Raw genomic sequence first — 23,031 nt, forward strand, 5'->3', positions numbered from 1 at the left:
GGGAAGCTGGAGGTAGGTATGTAACATGACGGATTTCATAAAGAATTCCAACCGAAGATAAATGACTATCATTTACGTTCCCTCTTCCAAGTGCGTCTGGGGAGGACGGTGATATGAAGGTTCGATAAATTAGGATTGATGTAAGACGTGTGTAATCCTGGGAATAAAATTTATTTATTTTTTATAACAAACAATGTGATATTGTCATTGCGGGTCATACGTTCAGTACGGTTTCGATTGAGCCATTACGAACTTCTCTACTTCCTTGGATACGAACTCCATGTAATTCAAAGACCATCTGGTGGTTCGTAACATGCGTCGCATCAAGGACGCCATATTCTTGCCCTTCAGTTTATTCACCAGGTCCAATGGTAGAAAGCAAATGGGCGATAGGAAGAAACCCATCTTCTGCTTTGTCATATCATCTATTCCAGTTGGAGGATACTCTACCGCGTAGGGTACCTTATTAGCGTTGATAGTTATATTGGTATTGCCGATTCGGACGAGGATTCGCTTGAGCGAATGATCCTCGCCCGTTTCAGTATTGAACATAGTCGTGAGCATTTTCGTTTGCCTCTTGCTCTCCTCTATATCAAACTGCAAATCGAACACATTCTTGCACCAGGATTCATCACTGTCATCGTCGGTGATCTTAATGTGTCGTTCATTTGTGTCGATTGATGATAAGAGTCCCTGAGTAGCGGCACCAGCGAGAAACAGCCCCAACTGCTTGTCCAGTTCCTTGCAGTATTCATGATCGCTCATGTCCATCGTCGTCATTTTCTTCATAATAGCTGCCATCAGATTCCTGTCGACGCTTTTGAATTGCTTGAACCATTTCAGGACGTAGCTCTCATAATTTGGTATCTTGCCGAGGAAGTCCAATACTTCAAATTCGGTCAACCGATCCCCATCAGCAGACGGTTTCGTTGAGTTTAAATTGAACTTGTTTATCTTATTCACTGTGTCAAAAATGGAGATGTTCCGTCTAATCAACGGCGAAATCATCTTGGATTCCGGTATTTTGGCTCGTGATGTCCTCATGGGCGAGCACATCTTGTTAGCAAGCAACGATTTTAAGAACGCCTGCTCTTCGGAATTCATTCTCTTCTTTTTAATGAAGCCAAAACAAAGTATATAATGATCAATCAGTCGCAAGAATTAAATGAAAACACGTACCTTTTATAAGGGGTTTAAAATAGGGGCTAAATAAATACAAGGAACAAACAACACGTGCGCTTCTTAAATGAATATAAAATACTGCAGATTTTGCCGTCAAAAAAATAGCTGTAACGGCAAAAGAAAACCCATAAGATAAGACCGATTCGTGCGCTGCTTTGGTTGCATACAAATTGAATTTCGCAGCATGGAATAATAATAATTGCTACATACCGAGCTCCAATCCTATATGGCACGTCATCCCCGAGTACAATAATCTAGTAGTTTAATTAACAGTAGAAAATTTGTTAGGTGGTTTTATGTAGTTGACAGTTTTAATGGGGCCGGAATTTCTCGACGTCGACGTCGCGACGCACACTCTTTCTTTCTCTCATGCATTCACGAACCCACACAAACAACTCGACTGTACCATGCGCTTTTATTAAAATTTCGACTGCCAGACGTTAATTCAAATTAAAAATTTTAATTTCTTTTCGTAACCCCTCCACTGGTTCACCGAACAAAACGTAGAAACCCCGAGGAAAAAGTATTGGAAAATACAATTTATATAATTCCAATAAAAACAGTTCATTGGATTTAAGTAAAAATAGAGAAAAATTATAATGCAAACATTAATTATGTTAATTTATAAACAATTTTTATGGCTATAATAATACATTTGATCATTCTAATATATGTATAAAAACTAATTTTGTGTACTAATTTATTATATTTAATAAAGGTTACTATTTTTGTGTTTAAATTATACAAGATTTGTAGTTGTATAAAAGTAATATAACTATCAAAATATTTGTTATTTCGCATGACAAATTTCTCATGAAAATGATTATAAAATTTTCGTATTTGTTTCTCCATCAATTTCTTCTAAAAATCAATTATGATATTTATAATAAGCGTTTGAATATTTGTCTGATAGATTTTTTTGATATTGCTACTATTTCTCAGAAAACGTATTTTATATAGATGAAAGAATCTTCAATGAAGGTATACTAAGGCCTCTTCCTCGACGGCAAGGAAAATGTGTTTTATTATAGCGGGATAAAAGTTATGAGACATAAAACGAAGTTATTAAAGAAGCTTAAAAGCTTAGCTCTTGGATAAAAAAAAGGTTGCAAAGAGAAATCCATAAAATGTGAAAAGGTTTACGTTACATTCATCAATAATAATGGCAGAAAATTGGTAGAATCTCTTAAACCACATCGTCAAGCCCGTTGTTGAATTAAAACTTTTTATAGTATTAGTTACTATTGATAGATATATTATTATAAATAAGATACGCTATTTTTTAAATTGTAATGACAAACAACTGTTTCAAGAAAAGTCGTGCATTTTATATAAACTAAAAGAATTGTTAAAACAAGTTTATAAGAATATACAGAGAATAAGATTAAACATCTTTAAAATATGTTTAAAAACCTTTACTGACTTTGTAAGTATTAATACAAAAAACTGTTATTGTCGTTAAAATATCTAGTTCGAACTTAATTAATTTCTTATTCGTGTACTATGATAACTCTTAACCTGTCGCTACATACAAACTAAAATTAATAAACGAGTGATTGACTTGATTTGCAAATCTTCAATTAAATATGTTTTAGTACGTAAATTAATACCTTGATCAAATAAGTACGATACTTCGGGATAAAATTGGATCAGAATCATAATTCGGAATGTATTTAGATTAATTTTTATTCAACGTATTTTTTTTAACTTTAATTGAAAATATTTCATAAATAAATTATATAATTTGTTATTTATTTACGTAAGATCTCTTTAAAACGTAAAATAAAGCTGCTTTCAGTATGACACAATCTAGTGTATTGTTTTAGTAATTGTTTTATTGTATTGATTTAGTAATAATTATCTTTTACATTTAATATTTTTATGTATAAAGACCATATTTATTAAAAATTAATTGTTATGTTATATAAAACTCAATCATCGTATGCTAAGGGTAACTTGTATCCTTTTCCATGAAATTTGAATTATAGAGATGATTTACTTGATGATTTAATAAGTATTAATTTAGAAATGTAAACTTTTGACTATTACTGTTAAACAGTTATTCTTAAAAGCTTTAATAACATGACTTTAAACATATTTTATATATTCAATTTTGTGTTCTACTATACAGAATAGTTAAGTAGTAAACTTTGATTATGTTTGAAGAAATTTAATGAATACATTAAATTTATTTAGTATTGAAACAGAAAAGTGAAAAATTCCAATGCGAACAGTTCAGGATTGCATGAATAAACATTTACCTTCTTTCTGCGTTGAATCTTAGTAGATACAAGTCGTTCCACCTTGGAAAGCCGACGGGTCTCTAATTAAATCCGGGACGAGAGGGAGAACTGTAAGCAAAGTTAATTAAGGGACGATTAGTACAGAGAGATCACAAAAAAAAATGTTGAAGGGAGGACACGGAATATGCGGACAATAAAACAACGTCAAGAAAAAATGTTTCATTTTTCTGCTTCGCGCCACCTTGTAAAGTTATCAAAGTGAAAACGTAGAATTATAAAATGGAGGAGAATGGGGGGAGGGGAAAGCGAGAGAGACATTAAATATGAATAAAACAGGAGGCCTGGATGATGAGGATGTAGATGTGGACTACATGAAAGGTCTTCGCTTGCTCGCTCGCAACATCAGACACGTTTATGCAATTACAGATATTATATTTTCGTTTCGAAAATAAAATATGCAAACCCTCTTCGCTATTCCGCGTTTATTTTTTTTAAGTGCGTTCGTTCGCTTTGTTTTGTTTTTTTTTAAATATATATTAATAATAATAAAATGAATAAATATGCCGTTTAAACTGGCTTGCTTTCAATTAGCGAGTCGCGAAAGCGGAAACCGGCTTCTTGTTATTGTTATTTTCTCGATGGATAAATATGGTTGTTATGCATATCATAATGGTTGTGTTACGAGCTTGTTAGCTGTAATGTATGCACGGGTTGTTAAGGTGGAAAAATAACAAGATCTTTAATGATGCGGAGCACCAGAACCAACGATCATAGCGGGCGGCGTCTACTCTAGTGGAGGAACGACGCATTCGATCGCTTTTCATCATTCGTTTTTTTTTAATAAAGAGCAAAATGTGGATTTAATAAGAATTCGCTGCGCAAACCAGTGATCTTCAATATGTACTTGAAATCTTTACAAAAAATTATTATTTTTTAATAATAAATAAATAATCTTTTTGCAAGGCGGAATGAAGATAAACGGTAAATAGTCAATTGTAATAATACATGTTAATATTGAAATTTTGGACAGACAAGGCTTTTGGTCAAAATTAATATTTCAAATCTTATAATTTTGATTGTTGGAATAAATGTTCTTTCATTATGTTATGCATAGGAAATTACTTTCTAAAGCCGCTTTGGTTTTAATGATAATAAGTATATGTAACCTTATTATCATTAAAACCTATATATATTATCGTAATAAATTCAGTTACGTTTTATTTTTTAATGTTGGTTGCTCAATATTCCATCGAATAAATTATGTAGTGAGAATTATTTTGCTTTTATTATACACTAATTTTAAACTTTGATCATTTCCCTCTTTATACTCACATCAATTAATGTTATAAAACGTTATAACATGAAAACTTTACTAATATAAATTAAATACTACAAAATATTCAATATTGTAAAGTTGCATATTAAATGCAACTATTTAAAACGATTATTTTCTAATTTAGTTCGTAACTAGAGAATACCTTGCTTTACGGCGTAGATACGTTCCGGAAAAGTTGGTCGTAAATTGAAAAGACGTAACAAATCAATTATTTTGATACAAACATTTATTCTCTTTTATTTTGGCCGTTTAACGAAACGTTTTGGGCAGTAAATCGAAAATTAAAAGAGGTCGTTATAGCGAATTGCTGTATAAAGAGAGGCCCTAATTATTAATCATTTATATTGCGAAAAATAGTAACTTTACTTAATTTCTAATAAACTATTCATATACTTAAATTTGATGATCACTGGTTTAGAGAATCTTTGCATCGTACCTAAGTCGTCGTAGTCTAAGTTGTGAATGCACCACTGCTACCAGGAGGTTGGAGAAGGGTGCAAGTGGGGCTCATTTAAAAGTGACAGCCTCGGCGATTCTCAAGTGAGCGAGAAAAAGAGAGCACTGGATGAACGCTATCGGAATAGCAAATCATGTGCTGGAATGCTACTACTACTACCACAATTACAACCATAGCCATCGTCGTCGACTACTCAATACTGCCTTCCGTTGACGCCGTGACGTCATCAGTGGCGTCTCGACGCGTGGCGCAATCAATGCCAGCCAGCCAACGCGTCCTGCATCAGAATTAACCCTCTCCCCCACGTGCTGGACACGCCGCCAAACACTACACTTCTCATTTCCACCACAGAGACACGTCTTCCGTGTTCACGTCACCGTTTTACTTTTTTTTGTTACACGGATGGAACACGGATGAAACGGGGTTTAGGGCAAGGTCCCATTCCCGGCCGTCACGTACGGAATTTGCGATGTTTGCAAATAGCATGCAACACACCTCTGTCGTCGCTCCTCCAACAATTAAAAACGAGCTGGAAGACGAACGTGAAGTAATTACTGTCCCGAAATTTAATTGTCTGAGCTGTCATCAACAAATTTAATCCCATTCCTCGACGAAGATGAACCAAGTTGTAGCAGGAAACCGGCTATGTTCCAAAATAAATTAAATTAAAATTAGTGCCAAGTTATTTCGCTTTGTGTTCGGTATTATATTATTCACTTTATTTTAATGTTTCAAAGCGTATGAATATCTAAAACGATCTGATTTTCATACGAAACTGAAAACTATCGACGAACTTATCAATACTTATTTTTTGTTTAAATAAGATTTTATTTATGCTTATGAAAACAAAAAATAGTATTTTTAATAATTAAGATTTAATATTGAAATCTTACAATTTAATTTCCTGTTTTTTTAAAGAAATAAAAATGTTTATTATTTAAGAACATACATATGGATTTGCTTATGTAAAAACACATACAGTGGAACTTCGCATAACGAGTGACGAGGAGAAGAAAAGTCTCGGATTGTGATCCTGCTACATCATTTTTAAAACAAAATTAAATACCAATAAGCAAAGATGTAATTTTTATGAATAATTAATAAGTGGTATACATTGTATAATAGTGTCTACTTAAAATGTACTTATTTATACCAATAAAATCAATTTGTGTAATATTTACAACATATTACTTGCAGCTGTCTTGTATTGAATAGCAGCAGTCATCTGAATTTTCAAGACTCTAATCGGAAGTTATATGAAATTATTCGGAATATTTAACAAAGTTTATTACTGTTTATATTATTTATCTCATAAATGGAGATTTAAAAAATGTATTTTGTTACTAAATTGACTATAATTAAATAAATAAAATAGACTGTAAAGATGAAAATTGTATACTTTAAATTAAGGGTACTTGAAATCGTTTTTATTTCCAATAGAATGCACTATAAAGATGTTTTTACGTACAATGTTTACGCGTTTTGCACAACCTCACGTTCGAATACTCACGGAGCGAGCTCTACATTCTAAACTTGTGTGTCGCGATCGTTTGAAGAAGCTTTGGATGAGATAGAACGTGACCGTGCTTTTGTACGTTTCGTTTATGTTCCTTTGAACTCGAATAAATATCATGCTTTTATAATTTCGTATTTGTATTCTAATGAAATTTTGTAATATTGAGAAAATTCGAATTTATTATTTTAAATATAAATAATTAAAATATGAATTGACTTTAAAACAACATGCAATCATACGTTTTTTCAAAATTTACAATAACGAAATAATGTTCGATTCATGAGTTAAATTGAAATCAATTATTTATATAAATATAGAATTTAAATTTGAAAATTAAAAAATAAACTCATGGAATTGAAAATTAATTTTGCGAAAAATAATAATATGTATATATGAAAACATTTGCTAATTTACCATATTTGAATTTTATCCTTTGGTAAATTGTATTTTTTTTAAATTAATATAATGAGTTTTATTATAATTATACACATGTTTGTCCAATTTTAATTTTATTGAAAACCAACACAGTTTCATATAATTATATTTATTATTATATTTTTTTATGTCGTATAATTTTATTCACAATCTGTTAATTGTGTGAACATTGAGCGATTGAGATCGCGGTTGACATTAAATAGATAATCTTTCCCGGTGGATTTACCATTATGATTAACTTCAGGTTAACTTCAGTAGTATATTGATGATCTGCGATTCCACTATCTCTTTTCACTGTTATTCTGCTGCTATCCTTAACACTGTCATTGTCCATCGACCTGGATGAAGGTCCATATGCTGAACCTCATTCATTTCACTGTCTGTCTGTGATGAAATATGTCCCTATTACTACAAGCACCGACTGGGCTCACAAAGGGCCTGGCTTGACCATTCGGCTATTAATAGCCCCATTATTATAAATAAAGTTCATATAGTAAATAATCCATCATGAAATTCAATAAGATATATTTCTTTGAAACATTATAAAAAAAACTAATTGTTAAAAATTACATAACTTAATTATAAAGATCTTGTGTATAATATCTTAAATTTAATTCTTAAATTTCTTATAAAGCATTGGTTGTGAAATTAAAAACTGCGATAATAATAGCTGAAAATATGATTTAAGATTCCACTGCATAAACAAATCTATTATATTATAGAAGAGAAAATCGAGAAGATCGTTTTAATTTATTAAAGTTCCTTTTTTCCCAAACGGCAATATCAAGTAATCCTTCCGGGAATGTTCCAGATGAGAATTAATGTCGGATGGAAGGGGGACCGACCAGAATGTTTAACGGCGTTGCCATATTTTCCGCTTATAGCAGAAACGGGTCCATATCGCCGTCCATTAAATTGCCCATAACAATTCCATTAAACTTACCACGACGAGCGGTTTGGAAATATACATCAACAACAAAAAAAAATAAGTTTGAAAAAAGGGCTTGTTGTTCTTTTCTTTAACATTTTTGTTTTCGTTGGAAACAAGCAATTAATTATGATTACACTGCAGTCCGGTTTGCCATTAAAGTGAGTTTGCTGTTTTATTTTTTTCAATGTATTTTGAAAGTAAATCATTAAACGGAACGAGCATAATTTATTGGCGATAAATCCGGGCCTCGCAAAATGTAATTTCTCAAATAAATTACTTCAAAGTGTCGCGTCCCATAAATTACGCTGTTAAATTATGAATGAGGAGGAAGCGAAAAAAAAAGTATTAAGTGCTCAAAAATATAGTTTAAGGAAACATATAAGATGCGGTTGTTTGGATGTATTTAAGATTTTCTTTGGTTGAATTTGATTGTGTGGACGGATTAAATCTAGGTGGGACTATTTCGAAGTTACGCTATTATTGGCAATGTGTGTATTGCGTCTGGTGGTCGTTCCTTTTGCAACCAGACGGTTTTTGGTTTGGTGTTTGGGTTAATGAAATAATGTGTGTCGAATAATTAATAATATCGCGTACACACCTGGCGGCCGGTCGTTAAAAGGCCTTCGGAATGTTGGCAGTCTATGCGACGTCGCTTGGCACGAATTTCTTTCGGTGCGTCGCGACGCCAGCCAAACGGCTATGTTTATTGTGCGGAATATTAATGTACCCATGGGCATATGCCTATGTTCGGGGAAATGACGGCGGCTGCGACTCAGGGACAAACATCTCATTTCCTGCAGCGGCAACAGGGACGAAGACGACGGAATAAGAAGAGGAAGAAGATGAAGATGCAGTAAATAAGACCGTTCGATTTCCTAACTGTGAGACAGTTTATTGTTCCTTCAGTACACACACACACATATATATGCTCTTGCACAAAGACATATTGGGTCCTCGGTTTACCCACCTGGGCAGGTAACCAGGCAACACGATCCTGGTTTCGTCTACTCCATATCGCTATGGATACGAGCGCTTCAACTCTCCCCTTTTGTCCCCATATCATAACTCAGCTTCGAAATGTGCACATTACCAAAAAAGAAAGACACGAAAGTGCAACGAAATACTTTTATTCAATATCGAGACTCAATTCCTTCCGTATTTCCTGTAACTTAATAATCCACAATGAATACTCAATAACGAGAGCAACAAAGGGAAAACGAAGCAATGAGATGGGCTTCACAATTCCAGAAATTTATTTGAAAAATGTCGGAGATCGACCTGATTAAAATCTGTTATAATCAAGGACTCAAATTAATTGAATCTGTTACATTTGCAGACCAATTTCAAGGCTTCATTCGCCTGACAGCATTATAATCAAATTAGAGTTCGTTATACCGGAACACTCATTAACTAATGGTAAATTATAATATAATTATTTTATTAGACTACATCTTTTGAAATTAAATTAGCAATCTCTTGGATAAATTAATATAAATATATTAATAATTATGTTTCTAAATTGCATTAACAATTCTCAAACTTTTCACAATTTCACTATACAATACAAGTATACAATCGGTACAAAAAAAAAGGTTATATGAGTATGGCATGAATAAAGCGAATTGAGCCTCTTTGCTATGGCAAAACAGATCTGTGTTGAGCCCAAAATTTGCCAAATGAGTTTTATTTACAACTGCAAATGGTATACTCTATGTCAGGGGTAAAAATTCTTTTGGGTAATGAGGACATTTACCAATTAAAATATTGTATATTTTAGATGTTAAGAGTTGCAGGCTTTCGAAGTTGTAAATGAGCCAATAAGAAATGCTGGTTTTGCAACATCTTACAATATCAAAATCATTTTGTGATAATCTTCCTTTCAACTCAAGAGTAAATAAATATATTTTGGGGTAATAGTAGCCAAGCTAACCATTATAAAATCTGTTGCAAAACTTAAATTATATTGTTCTAAACGGATATGTTTGAGTTACACGATTAGTTATAGTTAGTTTGTGTAAAGTGCAAGAACTTGGAATGTAAACTACGTTTGACCAGTTAAATCACACTTTCGTATTTTCCACCTCGAGTTTCTGCACAACGCGAAAGGCAAACATCGTTTCGACATCCTCATTAGCTGCTTTCTAGCTAATAGTAGCTTTCCTCTTGTTCCATCATATTTATAAAGAAACAAACAATTAATTATGGTTTTCATTTTAACATTATATTGATCATTATTATTTTTATAAATTTCATTTTTTCCTTCATACATTTTCTCACCGTTTTTTCTAAGTGATGTACTTAAAAAAGTTTATAACAAGTTCATATTTTTTTATACCGACTTTAACCGACAGAGTATAAGGAAAGGGCAATTTATTAAATTTCGAAAAGTTTCCAAAGCTAAATTCAATTAGCCATTACATCCTGTTGAATTTATTCTATTAAAATAGAAAATTGAATTGAAACATTAAAAAATGATATATTCATCACAAATATTTGTCTATTTACTTTCAGAAGATTATAATACACAAAATATAATTATAATAATAATGGTTTGTAGAAAATTGATTTTTTTCTTACATTACTAAGGATATTTTTATTTTAAAATAAAAATTTAAATCAGAAATAATAATCAATATAATTCAACTTATAGTTGGGTAAATTAGATACAAAGGTATGTAGTAAATTGTATTTAAAATTTAATTATTTTACAACAATCAGAGGAGTTAATGACACATATGGTTTTGCTTTTCTTAAATAAATATTATGAATAGTGAAATTATTTATGTTATGATTATCAACAAAATAAATCTTTAAATGTAAGTTAGAGTTGGAGATAATTGGTAATCAATTGAATCGAAAATATGTGAACAAGTTGTATTCCTTATACTGTTGTGAATAAAATAGTAGATAAAACATAATCTCATAATGGTAATTTAGAAACGTAAATTTGCGGTGATAAATTGTTACGAGACGTAGATCTTGGATATAGTAGCTTCTCGTGGAAGCGATGCCGATGATGATAATAAATCAATCACCCTTATATATGTGTGTGTATATATTGCCGAAAGGGCGCACGTCGTAAAGTCGCGAGATGCAATAAAGAAAAGGGCATGTAAGATCCGGATCGTTGTGACAGCTTTATGTTTGGACTCGAGTTATTTACTTAGAGAGACAGAAAAGTTTCACCATTTCCATTGAATTATGGAATGTGGTCATAAAATCCGAGCGAGAAAAAGGAGAATTAAAGACAGAAATAATCGATTCCATTTTAATGGATAAATATAATTGGGGGGATGTATCGAAAGTACATCCGAAATTACATCCGAATTTACCAATTCACTTCTTCACTAGAGGAACAGTTTCAATCTTTGATTTGATTCCCACTAATTACGAGATTATATAACATTTTGCATGCATTCTTTATTTTCTTTTTTTGCAGCAGCAACATAAATTTTCATTATGTAACGTAATATTAAAACTCGGAAGCGAATTAAGTTACTGCATCCACATAGTGGAATGGGAATGGACGAGCGTGTACGAGGGAGAAAGACGATAAAAGCGCTTACCCTTCATTAAGCTTAACCGACTGTCAAATTTAATAACGAATACATTTTACGAACAACAAATTAAAATCTAACCAGATAGTAGTATTGTTTCGAAATGTGGGGGTTGTGGAAATTAATTCGACTAGAAAAATGAGCAGCCGCTCCTATTTTCATTTATTTTTGTTTGTTTTTTTTAACAAATTGGATTTCGCTCGGCTTTAATTCACCTGCAGCGGGCGCACTTTCGGGATAAAAATTTAATTATACAATTTGGTTATGGTCCATTTACCAACTCGGGATAAATATAGTGGCACTCTAGCAAAAGCGAGTTAATTAACGGAATAACAAAACATCATTCGTCCTTATGAATATTCATTAAGAAAATCTTGAAAGGGGATAGTTTTCCTGACAATTATCTTTAATGCAATCCTAAGAACGGGACACTTTCCCACTCAATGGAAATTAGCTCAAATCATCCTAATACTCAAATCAGGAAAGGTATCCGAAGACCTAAAATCTTATAGAGCTATAAGTATACTTCCGATAGATGAATAGGCTCAAAACAGTCATAAACAACAATGAGTCAAATCACCAATTTGGATTTCATTGTCAACACGGTACCATCGTTAATGGTTAATAGAATGGTAGATATAATAAGCCAGGACATGGAAGAGAAGCGCAATTGCTCAAGCGCATTTTTAGATGTATCGCAGGAATTTGAAAAAATGTGGCATACCGGATTGCACTATAAATTAAAGAAGATACAACCATACAACTTTTATAAAATAATATATTCATATTTGACTGGACAAACACTTTCATTACAAGTAAAAGTGATGAAGTGCCGAATTTGCATCCAAACACTTCAGGTGTACCGCAAGGTAGTGTGCTAGGACATATCCTGTATATACTATATACCGCAGATATCCCATTAAGGGACAAAACAACAGCTGCAACAATTGCCGATGATACTGAAATATTATCATCTGATGCAGACCCAGCAGTTGCATCACATCACCTGCAAGTAATCCTGAACCTCCTTATACAGGAATTGCACCTTTACCATGAAAAATAATACTGGCGGTATGCATCTAGATAGAAGATTTACCTGGAAGGATCACATCCAAGCAAAAAGAAAACAACTCGGAAACACGAGAATACATGAGGACCTTCAAATGGAATCAGTAGAGGAAAAAATTATGAAAAATAGTAGCCGATACCAAAATAGACTATACAGCACACAAACGTACTAGCTGTCAATCTCCTGGACAATAGCCTAAAACACAGCGACTCATGTTATTGTTTGAGATAAACCAAACTGTCAGTTTGGAAATCGGATTAATTTCATAATTAATATATATGTAAACTATTTATTTAAAAATAGACTGAAATTAGGACCAATAAATATTTGTTAATAATTCGAAAAATATATAAACAACTCCAACTAAATATTTTTAATGAAATGTAAATTTTTGACTCAATCATTATTATTTTTGCAAATTCATTATTTATATCTCTTAAATCAGCTTTAATTTCAAACAATTTATTTCAATGTGATTATCTTGCCAATTTAATAATGTGAATTCAATAATAAAGGTACAGAAAGAAAATTATGAATTCGAAGCTGAGGCTCAGACTAAGCGCCATTAAAATGATTCTGTTTGATCTTTAGAAATATCTTTTATAGATCCTGTTGTTTTGTATAATCTCTTTATAAACATCAATTCAATGCCTCGTTATAAGTAACTAAAAATCAATTTAATTGTTGTATTTTTTTGTCGTCGTTTTTATACAAATTGCTATTGACTAAATTAACTATTTTACAAAAAGTTAATTTGAACAATGTAAATATTGTAGCATTTAACGAAGTTTCTATTTGTTCGTTATCAAATATACGAAAACAATATAAAACAGATATATTTATGATCAAAATAAGAAGTATATTTTGTTAAACTTGTAAAACGTTTTTTATAGTATTTTTTGTATAACTAGTATCGATTGACTTTCACTAAATTTAGTAAATTAATTAACTTAATTCTATGTTTTTAGTATATAAAACCCATTAGATTTTAGACGATTTGAAAATAAATGAGTTAATCCCCTAATTAAAGGAAAAAAATCATTTGCTGCTAAAAAGATTTGCCAATATAAATCAATTATTTTTTTAATGTTTTCAAATGCATCACATTTGTTTTCCAGTATTCTGTTTCTAAGATAAAGCTTTTTTAAACTGTGAAAATTAGATCTAATATTTTATAAACATTCTCCAATATTGTTAAAATCTTACAAGCTTACATCCTTTTTTAAAGTGGGCACATTTTACCTTACTTTAAACGTGTGTATTGTTACACATCCGGTTGTATTGAAGGGGGAACGGTTATTGATTGAAAAATATTTATGGGCCGACGTTATTTTGTTACAACGGACAACCAGACAAGCGTAAGATTGGAAACCACAAAGAGATAACGATCTTGATTGACGGAAAGGAATTGAAAATAATAAGGTTCCAAAGTAGAGGTTGCCAAGCCTCAGATCTCGAACGAAAAAAGAAAGAAAAGCAATTGATTGAATATAAGCTTATATCAATTGTGTGCCTTTATATCATCAGTTTCACAAGTTATAACAAAAATATAAATTTTATTTTATTTATTATTGTAATTAATTCATGATGATGATGCTGTTAAAAAACGTACGGAATTTAATATTTTACGAAAAATATTCTTAATTACGGAAGAGAGGGAAATTGACGTTGCATATTTTACGGCGTGTTAGAAAGAGATGAAGGAAAGCGGATTTTATTAGTCCCATTACGTAAATTTTAACGCCAGGATTTTTCCTACCGCACTTAGTAATCATTTTGTTGTTTCTTTTTATATATCTCTCTCTCTCTATCTATATATACTTAGGATTATGTAGTGGGAGAAAATCTTTAGGCTTCCCCGGAGACACGGAAAACTTTCAACGGACGGGAAGACTTTCGCGAAAAAGAATGCGGCCACATGATAAACCAGAATCCGTAAAATGAATTGAACTTATTCTTTTGAAAGAGTAAAGAGGTTGAAACTGGAAAAGCAAATCCTCGAAAGTCGAACGGAAGAATTTTTAATATTGAAATCTGAGCGTTTACTCTCCAGAAATTGGAATTGTTTCTTGATCCACTCCAGGTGGAGTGAAAAAAAAACAAGGATTTTGATTAATTGGAAAACTGACTCTGCTCGAGTCAGAAATGAAATATAGTAATTGGATTTCACTTTGTACAAATTCCAATTGCATTATTACCGGTTTTATGAGAAATATGCTGTGTTGCAGATCACATTTTTTTAACTAATTACAAATAAAGCATGGATGTCAAAGGTTTTTTTTTTATTTAAATATTAAAATTTAATTGTAATGTAACTTCTTTCATTGGTTCTAAGGCCTAGTTAGGGATTACATTACCAGTAAAATTTTAACCGATTTTACCAAAATTACCGGTAAATTTTGACAACAAATAGCGGTAATTTCTTAAAATTAGTTAAATTAAATTTCTATGTTTATTATATTCAATATTGATTATTGTTTTGTTAATGTGTTAAACTTCTTTTGTTTTTCAACAATAATTTTCTCTTGAAAAGAAGTTATTACAACTTAATGTTATTGTTAATTATTATCTCTTTGAATTAATTTGACTTTGTTTATTAAGAAACAATGTATATGTTTCACATATAAATATATGAATATATATTTAACAAAAACAATTATTATACTTTATAAAACTGATTGCATATGACAACTAAATTTGATAATATTTTTGAGTGTGCATGCGTGATAATTGTATGTAATTAACTAGAATTTTATGTAATTAACAAAGTTTACAATCAAACTTTTACAAACTATTTTAAAAGTTCATTTCGTGTTGAAGTTATATACAAATAACCAGAATTGTAGCAAAACAAAACAAATTATAATCGCAAATTTTAAATCATTGTTACGTTGTTTGAAACCGGACTAATCGAGTACTTGATAATATATTATAAATAGCACAATAAAAGGCTTGACTGTATAGAGAAAAAACAACTATGATGAGTTTTTACAAAACTATGAGAAATTCTAAGCAGTTGTGTTTGTCTTTTATTATACAGAGCTCTAAGATTTTATTTATTGCATCTGTCTTTCTCATATTGATTAGAATGTTAGTATTTCATTATTATGCTCGATTCTGATGTTAAATGCATCAGTCGTCCATAATTTTAACATGAAATGATTATAGTCCAATAATGGTGTAAATACACTTGCTGATCTCTTTCTCTTGAACATGATGAAGTTCTTAATGGTAAAATATAAATTGTTAGTGAAATTCATAGTGTTTTTTGAATAAGCAAATCAAGAGAAAATGCAGAATCAATTTTGTTTATGAAGTAAATTAGTTTATAAACTAAATTAGTTTGATTACTATATATTTATGTTGGATATACTTCCAACTATGCACTTGTTCCCCACCGCTATCTTTCAAACAATGGTGGTTCTACTATATTAGAGGCGGCCAATTTGTTCGTTCATGAGATCGACTATTCCACTTAAAGAGTGATTGCGATGTTTATAATAACAGAATTATTATTTCCAATCAACAGTTTTCTTTAAATTGAATAAATCAATGTAGCGAAATGAAATTATATACATCGCATCCGACGGAAATTGCAATATTATCGAAGAAGCACGCGAAATTTCCCTGGGCTGGTTAAGTATATTGAAAGTTTCAATGTGCGTTTGTTACGCAAATTTAATGAACCTTGGCCTAATGGATTTTACAAGCGAAAAAGCGCACGTATAAGAACGAAATTGATTGAAATCTAATTGTAATATTTCCCGTATATTGCAGAGCTCGAAGGTAATTCAATTGCAACCATCTCGACTCCAACTATTGATATATCCTGCTCTCCAAGTAATGATGCAAATTTGCATCTTGTCTCTCTGAAGATTGTTGATTGTGCGCTTCTTTTCGTTTCTTCTAACGAAATGATTCACTCCTTATATAATCTTCTCTATGTATTTGTGTTTATATATATAGAATCACTCTGTATATGATACAATCATTTCGGGAAGTTAATTAGGGAATGAAATGTAATACATTGTCGATTTGGAATGGCATTCGAGAGTGCGGTTTGCAGCCGGCAGCGTTAACTAATCTGCAATTAATTGCGAGCGAAAGCAGATGCCGATTAAATAGCTGAGATTTGAAGTCCCGTCGTAGCGTGCCTATCTAGTGTGCTCGGGACGAACGGCAGGAAGGTAGTCGGATGAGAGGAAGGACGTAAGGCCTGTCATATTTAATAGGATTACAGATAGACTGCTTTCTGCCTGCACACGCCGCTATATTACATATCGAATCGCGTCCGTGCAAACACCACGTCCGTCCGCGTTTCAATCTGCGCCAATAAAATCCTGAACAAACATGTAGAAATCACATAAAAATCATACATGTATGCAGAGCATTGTACACAGAAAGCTTCTGGCAGAGTGGAGGAAAAATACGCCAATAATATAGCTACACTCAAATTGAAACTCTTTTTACATTTCTCTCAATAAAACATTGCACTGTCACAGTACAGTTTCTATATGTTTCAATTCGATTTTATTTTTAATATTTAGTTTTCATCTATTGAGTTGTTCCGAAAGTAATTTCGTTTCACGAGTCGTTATTTGCATTTTCATTGTAAACATATTGTCATTATATTTTGATAGTTGAATTTCAAGGTTCAATTGATTCTTTGCATTTATTTTTGACGTTGCATCAAAAATAGAAAATAAAAGGAGAACATTTTTGGCATATTTTTTATTATTGAAAAGTATAATGTATTGCAAATGATGTGTAAACAGAAAGACATTGTCAAAATTTCATTCTGACAATTTTGATATTAAATGCACCACATTCTTGAATGGTACTTGCAGATGATGAAGACAAAATAAAGGTATTGCTTGAAACAAATCGCTGAATAATAATACGATTAACGAATTCGACCATTCGTGACCATGTAAAAGGAAATTGTTATTCATTTTCAGGAGAAAATTAACGAAGATACTTTCCAAACATATAGTAAACATCAGCTCTTCTAAATCTTTTAGCTGTGAGACCCAATATATTTATTTTTAGTTATATAGCGACCAAATTTCTAAGAGCACTTTACCATTTTCTTGCTTTGACATAAAGTGACATCTGTCATTTCGCGACCCATTAAAAAATTAACACGACCCAATTTTGAGCGGAAATTTATATTTTTATGACTTTTAACATATACAACATAAAGGTAATCTGAAATATTTACTATTGATATTAAGTATTAAACTATAATAAGCAAAATGTTTGTAGATTTATATAAAATATTGTAAACAATATTGAATATGAAATTACTATAAATATGAATTAATTGCTATTATTATTTATTTAATAATATTTACAGGCCCATTAAGGACCAAAGTAATTGTTATTCTTTATTATCAATAAATATTTTCCAAAAATATAAAATAATTCTATAAAAGTTCATATTTTGTTCACTAATTTTCATTCATGTTATAATATTTCATTGAAATAAACTATATTAAGCAACAATTTTTTTTTGAAGAATCAACAAAATACAGAAACTTAACACTGTTTATTCTTGATATTAAATTGAAATTTGAATGTTAATACAAGTGAAGTTACATGAAATAAAGAATTAAGTCCACATCGAAATATGTTTTGAGTACAAAATGTTTTTTCTCTCTTCTTTGCCCTGATTTGACTCTTTATTGAAGACTGCATTCAGAAGTTCGTGTATTCACGGTGGATGCGCCGGTTGGCTGAGATAAGTTTTCATTTACTTTCTGGTTGCATTTCTCATGTTTTCAAGTTTGTGAATTTATTCATATAATTATATTTTACTTAATATTAGTAATATGTATATTTACTAGCTATATTTCAATAATAATAACAATTCAATATATTTTATTGTTTATATGTGACAGTTAGAATAAATATTATTATTAATTAATAATTAGAAAACAATTGGTACTAAAAAGTATATATTTCATTCAGTGATCTATTTAAAATTATACTCTTAGTGCATATATCCAATGCAAATTGGATATATCCAATGCATATGCAAATTGATGGAACATAAGTTATATTGATCAAAATCGAATCGCTATGCACGTTAAGATTTCGCTGCTAATATAACTGTAATAAAGCATGTGGAATTATAATGACGCGTATTAAATTATAACCCACTAAATTAGTTCCACAGAGTGTTGCTTAATTTTGCAAAGAGGCGTCTCTCCTCTGAAGTTATGTTTAATTTACTTTCCGAAGTTTGCGGATATTTCTTTAACGTTTTTTTTGTATGATAAACTTTACACAGGCCATTAGCGATAGTGATTTTAACAATTCCATTAGTAAATTAAAGCCAAAATTCAATTATGTATAGTGCATGGCATTTATGTTTACTTTTATAAAAGTAAGAAAATAAAATTACGTTTATTAACATTTTTCTATATTAAATTAATAACTTAAAAGAGAAATCTATTTCGAAAAATATACTTTACTAATAAACATTTCAAAACAAAATTAATATAGGTGGAAAACATATCATATATAAATGATCATACAAGCATATACTATTTTATTTTAAGAAAGCAGGATAATTCGAATAGTTTTTATATTATATTGTGACTTTAAAAACTATATTTATAATTTATATTTAAAGGCTTTCAAACGATAAGCAACATATTTAGCTGAAGGTGCTCAGATGGGTGACCGAGTCTGTTTTATCACATACATCTATACCTTCCTATACTGCAGCTCTTTTTACGGCATTTCGCTATCTTTAATTATGGAACTTTTTGGATTTGCGACCCAAAATGTATCGTTAAACGGCCAAAAATATGAATAAATGTTTATATCAAAATAATAGATACTTTATACGGCTTTTCGCTTTATTGCCAACTTTTCCGGAACGTATTTAGGCCGTAAAGCGAGGTATGGGTATAGTCATATTTAAAAATATACATTGCATATAATCTAAAATATAATATTTGTATAATTTACTTTTTGTTTCAATATGTTATACTTAATAGGTTATAATTGTCTGGATTATAGTATATGTTATTTATAGAAATGGCTAAGTGCAGGAATACCTCACATAGTCCGGATAATAATTTCACCAATACTTCGGAATGTTTAAAACCAGATTAATTGAGGACAAATTGTACACATCGTCAATTAAAATTTAGATTGTTTTGAATTTTTCAAACCAGACTGATCGAAGTCTGTGCAAGGATTGTGCAAGGTATTTCCAATTATCATAGCTTATAATTATAATACAGCATATGTATCGTTTCCTTCCAAACATTTGCCAACATTTCAATCAATTAAGTGAAAATATTTGTCATAATATGTAAATATGCAAAATAAATTAATTGTATAATCAAATTTATTAAATACTAAGAAAATAGTTTTCTAATATTTATAAAATTTAAAATGTTAACATATTTAATATAATAAAATTTAGAAAGTCAAAATTCTCCTATTTGAAATTCGTTTTTTGAGTTAAATTTCTACATAATAGTTATAAATTGTAATTATTGATTTTAAAGCATGAATAAGTATATATAACGTTGAAACAATATATTCTATAATAATTAATGGTAGCAGAGATATTATAGTTCTCTATATGAATTACCATTATTTCATCTGGAATCTGCACTAGTTGTTATGATTAATTAACTAATGTCATTTATTTTTATCCGTTCTTGGTTCGAATTTCAAGTTTTTGTTCTAGTTTTAAGGTGTTCGTATATCGAATAGCTTAATGTTTAATTAATCGCTATAATCGGAAAATTATATAAGAATACCTTGTATAATCGGTATTTTTTAAACAAGACTAATAAAGGCCCATAAAACCGTATTCAAAGAAACAACAAAGAGTATGCAGGAAAAAAATGCTCAATTTAAATTTAGTTATTTTGAAATTTTTATACCGGATTATGGCGAATCCGTTTTATATTTTTGGAGTAAAAATTATATTTTTTCGCGCTATTAATTAGTTTTCATTGATTTTGTATTAATTAAAGTATTTATTACTAATTATTATTTTAAGTTTAGATGGTGCGTATCTATAATTAATATGATGACTATAATCTAACACTAACATCAAACAAAACATACAATCTTTATGTGAACATATAAAAGCATCATGTACGCGATTAATTGCGAGTTGCTGGCGCCATTTCGATAACAAATTCGTATTTCATGACAGATTCAAATTCGAAAATGGAAAAAGATTGTGGCTTCAGGTGAACGAAATAAATCACAGTCACGTCGATGAATTATGCAACGATCTGCTGCCGGTAATTAAAATGATTAAATGTCGCTTCATTGCGTATTCATTCGATCCTTGTTGCGTTTGTGTGCGTGTATGTGTACGTGTGAGATAATGAGAGTAAGATAGATGAAACAGAAGATGGGTTTTTAATGGAGGAAGGTTGATTGGATCGACTGATCATCAACAAAAATAATATATATTTATATATATAAAAAAATACTGTTATACAATTGATAAGTTTTTTTTTACATCCGATTGCGCGCTTTATCAATTGTTTGTCACGGTTATAAATATAGCTGGAAATCGACGTTATTACGCGATACTGGCAATAAATCAGCAGACCGCTTTTGCACGTACGTGCTGCGAGTGTGGGTATGTATGATTCATGCGTCGCGACGCCGCGTCTTTCGAAGCCATGTGCTTGCTAGATCGTTTTAGCGCGCGCCAAGATCATCCCTTGCAACATCGTAGATACGAAATAAACAAACCTAATGCAGTGAAGAAAAAACAACGCGCATGAAATATAGAGAGAGAGAAAAAAATACTTACCGTTAAAGACTCTGGGATCCTTCGACGATGATGACGACGTCGACAAGATGATCTTCAGCGAGGATAGCCGTTACACTTTTCAAACTAAATGAACCGTTTCTAAATGTTTGTTCCTTTCCCTTTCAGCTATCAATCGAACGATGTAGTCGCCTCCTCCGCTGCTGATCTCTTGAGATGCGAAATTTCCAACTTTAGTTCGAATATTTCCTTAAATTTATATTTTTTTAAATTTTATTCAACGTATTTTTTTTTCTATTAAAATTTGAAACTGTGTTTAAGTGATCATGAGGTGAGTAAGCGCGTTTCAAAAGTTAAGTTCTTAGGAGACAGGGTTGTATAGATTACGGACAAAGGAGGGTGGGTGCCGACGACCGCACAGACGCTATGCCCAGTGAGGACTAACGAGACGACGCCGACGTCGGTCCATCGCGGATGCTGCGCGCCGTCGTCGCCGCTTCCCCTCGACCGCCCCTTCGACAATCCATCTCTTTTCCTCTCGTTCTCTTCGTTCTTACACACATATACACACTCTGGCGCACGGTTGCCATAAGAGCAACTTAAACATTCGTTACGTAATTCCATTATTTCTGCATATCCCATAAAATCTGTTCCCAAGAATCCATTAGAAATTCTTCCATGGCCTGCTTTTTTTATATATACCCGTTACAATTTAATTTCAATTCACACTTTCATTATTAATATAATACTTTCAGAAAGAATTTTTGGTAATGAAAAACTTATGTTTTTCTCAAGAACTATTATCATTCTAATCAATTCAATGCCTTAATTTTTTTATTTAAATAAAATAGAACATATTTACTTTCTAAATTATGTATACTTATATTTTAGAAACTATTTATTGTAATTAATTATTATAATTTCTTAACAATATTTATTGCAACAATTTGTTTGTTTGTCCTCATATTAGTAACAGTGACTTGCAACTTTTAAGTTTACACTTTATAGTTTCTAACCGAAGTTGGGATATGCAATAGCATATGCACCTTTTAATACATTTTCTGGATCACTCACCGAGATGTTTTAAGATAATTGTTTCTTGAAAATGTAAGCGAAGCTTAACAACATATTTCTCAACTAAAATAAAGTTTTCGCGTAACTGAAACCAGAATGTAAACATTATATATATTAAATGGATAATTTTAATTAAACAAAATACTACACGGAATACTAATTAATTAATGGCGTGCCCTTTAGCCGGAATGCATGCTATTTTATAATATAATAAACAGCACGTATGATTTAATGTTTCGCTATTATTTTTGCGATAATTTTAGGAACTCTGGTATCCGAGAATCAGGTGCATTAAAAAATAAATTGATTATGTGTTTTATTGTGTTTCCATAACAAAAACAAAACGTTGTTGCTATGCGAAGTACACATTGAAATTCAGAAAATAATTAATTATACAATGCGCAGTGTTAAAATAAAACAATACGTATTTTACTTTAGAGAAAATGCTTTGAGTTTACTAATTTATAACA

General features: G+C 31.0%; 3 protein-coding genes across 7 annotated transcripts in view; 1 reads left to right on the top strand and 2 right to left on the bottom strand.

Annotated features, from left to right (window-relative positions):
• LOC108565018 (poly(rC)-binding protein 3) overlaps positions 1–21,932 on the bottom strand; it is a 51,874-nt gene extending 29,942 nt beyond the window's left edge. For 3 of the 4 annotated variants that reach the window (XM_017924249.1, XM_017924248.1, XM_017924242.1), the window contains exons 1-2: positions 21,530–21,932; positions 3,444–3,533 (exon numbers count right to left, since the gene is read on the bottom strand). The gene's annotated coding sequence lies outside the window, so the exon portion shown is untranslated. The remainder of the gene's footprint in view (positions 1–3,443; positions 3,534–21,529) is intronic. The other variant, XM_017924250.1, reaches the window with a different exon arrangement.
• The window catches only part of LOC108565020 (fatty acid-binding protein-like), a 66,555-nt gene that overhangs the window by 29,425 nt on the left and 14,099 nt on the right, over positions 1–23,031 (top strand). Inside the window, exon 1 of one of the 2 annotated variants that reach the window (XM_017924253.1) lies at positions 8,797–8,981. The exons of the other annotated variant lie outside the window; for it this stretch is intronic. The gene's annotated coding sequence lies outside the window, so the exon portion shown is untranslated. Of the gene's footprint in view, positions 1–8,796; positions 8,982–23,031 lie in introns of those variants that run through there. 2 annotated transcript variants of the gene reach the window in all.
• Positions 153–1,256, bottom strand: LOC108565019. The gene is made up of 2 exons (XM_017924252.1): positions 1,180–1,256; positions 153–1,110 (listed from the first exon to the last, which is right to left on the bottom strand). The coding sequence occupies exon 2, from the start codon at positions 1,102–1,104 to the stop codon at positions 223–225; it is 882 nt and encodes a 293-aa protein (XP_017779741.1). The 5' UTR covers positions 1,105–1,110; positions 1,180–1,256; the 3' UTR covers positions 153–222.

This window comes from Nicrophorus vespilloides, unplaced genomic scaffold (assembly GCF_001412225.1).
Source record: "Nicrophorus vespilloides isolate i.1.1-1 unplaced genomic scaffold, Nicve_v1.0, whole genome shotgun sequence".
In the NCBI taxonomy this organism is placed as follows: domain Eukaryota; kingdom Metazoa; phylum Arthropoda; class Insecta; order Coleoptera; family Silphidae; genus Nicrophorus; species Nicrophorus vespilloides.

Bases quoted from the DNA above. Each gene is read 5' to 3' on its own strand.
- LOC108565019 (XM_017924252.1), bottom strand. From the start codon at position 1,104: ATGAATTCCGAAGAGCAGGCGTTCTTAAAATCGTTGCTTGCTAACAAG.